The sequence below is a fragment of the Orbicella franksi genome, chromosome 1 (assembly GCF_964199315.1).
Source record: "Orbicella franksi chromosome 1, jaOrbFran1.1, whole genome shotgun sequence".
Taxonomy (NCBI): domain Eukaryota; kingdom Metazoa; phylum Cnidaria; class Anthozoa; order Scleractinia; family Merulinidae; genus Orbicella; species Orbicella franksi.
This window is the reverse complement of record NC_138145.1, coordinates 8106949-8111534: the sequence shown is the minus strand read 5'-3', so window position 1 is coordinate 8111534 and position 4586 is coordinate 8106949. Positions and strand designations below refer to the sequence as shown.

The following is a 4586-nucleotide window of genomic DNA, read 5'->3' as shown; positions in this document are numbered from 1 at the left end:
CATACATACATACATACATACATACATACATACATACATACATCCTTTATTATCTTTCCCCATGGGGGCTTCGATCGAGGGGATGTCGATCGAGTATTGATCAAGATGTTGATCGAAAGTATCGATCGAGAGCATCGATCGACACCCAACCGCGGATGCCTTTAGTTAGTACACATGATCACGATTTTGTAGTTTCAACCCGAAATAGGGCTCAATCAGCAGAGCTGTATAATTTTATGATGATGAAAATAGAGCCCTTATTTTATTGGCAGATTTCAGGGGAGCCACCGAAAATCTTCATCATGTAACAGAACTGTCGTCTGTGTTTTTTGGTGGCATTTCTTATTCTTTCCTACCTTATTCAGAAAGACAAGACATTGTTATAAATCATCGTATCCTTTCTTAGTTAACACGGGGATTCCCACACAAAATAAGCTTGCATCTTGACTTGATAACTACGAAAGACGTTTAGTTTTAACTCGAAATGAATTAAAATAGCCCAGTGAAAATTTAGAAGATTTTTTTGATAACATACTGGAAAAAAGGCAGGGCTATGTTAAACCAGAAGTAAACTGTATGTTTAAATTTGCTTTGCAAACGTCACGTGCTTAATTACGATTATTCTGTAAAACCAGGCATGGAGGCTGTAGAATGATTTAACTCGAGTGGCCAGCAACAATGCAAATTTATAGGAACAAAAGAAAAGAGTTCAACTAACGCAGGATTGGTTTGGTATATTAACATGGCCACCGTTTTATTGTTTCCAACACCAATATGGCTGCTCTGAAGTCATCTGAAGACGCTCTATCGTGAAATAAGGCCTCTTAACTTCCACATTACTCAGACAGTGAGACACCCAGAATTTGATTTTCTCCTCAGTATTGTCTAGGCTTCTGTTGCTTGCCGATAAATTATTTGGTAAAACCTAATTTCTCTCATGGGAAGATCATTAAGATGTTTGTCTCATGGTACTACCTTGACCATAAACTTGACAGACAAGGAAACCACACTTAATTAACAGAATGAGCTTCAATGTCTTGGTTCTTATGTGGGCTTTCTTCCAAGAATTTTGTTGTACTTGATTCAGTGTATAAGTCAATGCAATTAATCTAATTAATGGCCTCACAATGAATTTGTGAGTTGATTCTGAAAGCCTCTCTAATTACTACAGACGTACATGTCATAAAGTGCAAAACTGTTCATGGGATCTTGTTTCATCATTAGCGAAGTGTTTGTCTAAGAGACCGTGGGACGTGTGTTGTTTCAGGCATAGAGCAAGGACATGTGCTATGACAAGCAAGCCGATCATGTTCCTGTAACTTTTATTACCTTTCCGTTTTACATTACTTTGTAAATCTACCACTACGATTATTACATAAAATTGAACTCCATATCGGCAATTCATGTAACTTCATTGATTATTTGTTAGAATAAAGGCAGCAAAGGCTTGATTCTTCAATCTTGTTCAGTCCTCATTTGTCATCATCACCAGAACCGCTACCTGCTTCAGTTGTTGGCACTAAACCTTCAGGGATGGTTGGCCCTAGAAAGCAAACAAAATACAGTTTAAAAGGCCGTTATCAAGGGCTAAGTTTATCTCTCTTAGTACAACAACGAGAAGACACAAAACTCAGGTTGGAGTACACAAATTCCCCATCCTTAAATGAAAGTAAGTCATGAACGGTACAGCATCAGTTTAGAACACACTTTCATCTGTTTTTTATTGGGAAGGCAAGAATAAGAAACTAATTTGTCTTTGAGGAAAAATGAAAACAATGTTTTTTGAGACATACGAGTTCAATATAGTACCTGCTGTTAAAAGTTTTTCAAACATTGCATTGTTACAAATAATTTTCTTCAAAGTTATGTTAGTTTTTCTCTCAATGTAAATGCTATAGAATATTACATAGTACCGTTCTATTGCATGCATGGGGCGGGATTCCTCCTTAGTGAACTATTTTCCGTTTTGCTTCACTTAATACGGAGAACATGCAAGAAAACTGCTTACCAACGACTCGGGGTTTCTCGCCGCCGCCGCCGCCGCCGCCGCCGCCATCTCCTCCGCCTCCACCACCGCCACCACCGCCTTCCCCACCACCACCACCTCCACCTTGGCCGCCGTCGCCGCCACTACCATTACCTCCGCCACAGCTAAGCACTACAAATTAAGACGATAGAATAAATAAAGCCCTGGTCAAGAGCTCAGATTATTTGTTCTGGTGCGACACATCAATTCAGCTAGAGTTGTTTTTACACAAATTTCCCGTATCTTGTAAAAGATAATGGTGATCTTAAAATGTTTCAAAATGGCAGCTTTCTTCAGCTTTGAGGACTAGTTGATTGCATTAAAATATTTTTCCCCGTTATCCCTCAGGGAATACCCAGCGGATATCAATCTGGTTGTCATTAATGTTTCTAAAGTGAATAACCACCGTGGGATGGAAAAAGGGTTTCCGCCTTACGAAAAATTGGCCGTTTCAGTGATGATTTTCATTTTTTTCGACAGTAACTAGCCATCCCCTATTATTATTTATCAAATCAGTGCCAAGATCGCCTAATCCAAATTGAAAAGCCTGAACTTTCTTAATCTTTTAAACTCCCCAGGCAATCAGTCCTGTCCTAACTTGTAATGAAATTTTCTACATCGGGAAATTGAAGAGATTTTACTCAATGTCACTTAATCTCATAGGAAATACCCGAATAATATCATATCGAATTTTATCTTTATTTCAAAGTGAATGAAGAAAGGCTTTCCGCCTTGAGTGCAAAGAGCTTTGAACAACCATTTTCACTTGAAATTTTTGCCTCGTTCTAAACTGCCCCATTTCCTTCGCCATCGATCAATTATTGTTCTAGTCTACTTTTCATCAAACTGCTACGAGAGACAAATCGGAAAACTATAGTCCTTAGCCTTAAGTTTGATCAAGTTTTTCTGGTTAATTTGAAATTGGGGTTTGAAAGAACAGGTGTGTTGTCAATTCGTCAATCTAAGGCTGATTAAGAAAAACGCTTAACTTAAAAGTACCGTCAACTAACCTTTTTGACACTGAATGATCAGTAACACGACAGCAAGGACAAGCCAAAGTCTCATGGTGAACAGTGTTTGAATTTCCAACTTCCAAAACTGCACAAAGAGAACTGTGGACTATGGATGGAACACACCGGATGCTGCTTATTTATGTGCTCACTAGGTTGTATTGGCTTGCTCGGAGAGATATTGTTTTATTTATAGACTCTCAGCTATATAGGCTTGTTCGGATAAATGTTTCCGCTTTTTATAGCTTTTTTCTTTTGTGGAAATGTGGTGTCGAGTATTTTACACTTGACGAGGGATTGACCACCTCATAACGTGTTGCCTAATGATGGTTTTTTTGCCTGACAATCCCAAAACAGAACCTTTATCCTCCTGACATATATGAACTTACAAACTCTCTTAGATTTTAGGTGCTCATCTCTTGAACAATCCACTTCAAAATGGCTGGCAAGCAAAATCTCTCAAGTGGCGAATTTTGATAATCTTCAAACGCTTTTTAATTCTTGCACCTTTGGAATGAAAAAGAGTTCATTAAACTGTGGGAAAAATGTCCGACTTGAATGCCGGATATCTTAACTGATATCTGTAGATCTATTTTCAGTCTGACATGACCGAAAATCAATTCAACACTGATACGCTATGTCCTCAATTACGCATATGCAACTCTCAATACAACATGTTTGTATTCTCGTTATTGGACTGGAACCGAGGCTAATGCGAGCAGAATTTAAGATGCAAATGATATCGATATATTTTGAATAATATTCCTCTGCATGAGCCTCCTTTACAAGTTACTTCCAGTAAAATACCGAAATGCAAATATGGCCTATTACAAATTCATTTTTAGCAGCTTGTTTTGTTACCCGTAATTCCCCAAATAAACTCGGAGTTTCCTTACCCTCGACGTTCTTTAAACTACTCTGACACAGCTTTAGCTGCAGTGCCAGTGATACTAAAACTCTTTACACCCATTTGTCATAATCTCTCCACCGGTATTGAGCCTCATTAAATCATTCATTTGTATTCAATATCAGACGCAGGGCATCACGGGAGTCAAGTATCGTATTAGCACTTTATTTATAGCGCATCCTAAACCTGCATTTTACTTGTAACTTTATTTCCGAAAAAATAACGAAGTTTTCTGTTAATTATGTCATTTTACTATTTTTTATCCTCCGAGTTAGTTTGTGTGTAGTTAATATCTTGCCCTATCTTGCCCTTTAGCTGCTCTAGGAAATTTCACGTGACTAGTTACAGAACATAATAGGATGTTGTCTTCCTCCGCATAAGGTTTCTCCTAAAGTGGTACTTTTGCCTGAGTACTCAGTTTAAGGGTTTTTTTGATAATAATTTTAAACTTTTATTTTTATAAAGTACAGCTCCTTGCATAACTTGCAATGGACATTACAATACACCTCCTTACACAACTTAGAACACAACAAATCTACTCAACACAAATTACAATACTTATACAGCTACTTTACACTATTTACGATACTAACATAGCTACTTTACATTATTTATGACACTATGCTGCATTATACTACTTTCA

At 37.7% G+C, this 4586-nt stretch overlaps 1 protein-coding gene across 1 annotated transcript; it reads right to left on the bottom strand.

The window, feature by feature from the left end:
• Positions 1-1301: 1301 nt before the first annotated feature.
• LOC145482981 (uncharacterized) lies at positions 1302-3091 on the bottom strand. The gene is made up of 2 exons (XM_081461610.1): positions 3037-3091; positions 1302-2158 (listed from the first exon to the last, which is right to left on the bottom strand). The coding sequence occupies exons 1-2, from the start codon at positions 3089-3091 to the stop codon at positions 1947-1949; spliced, it is 267 nt and encodes an 88-aa protein (XP_081317736.1). The 3' UTR covers positions 1302-1946.
• Between the last annotated feature and the right edge of the window lie 1495 nt (positions 3092-4586).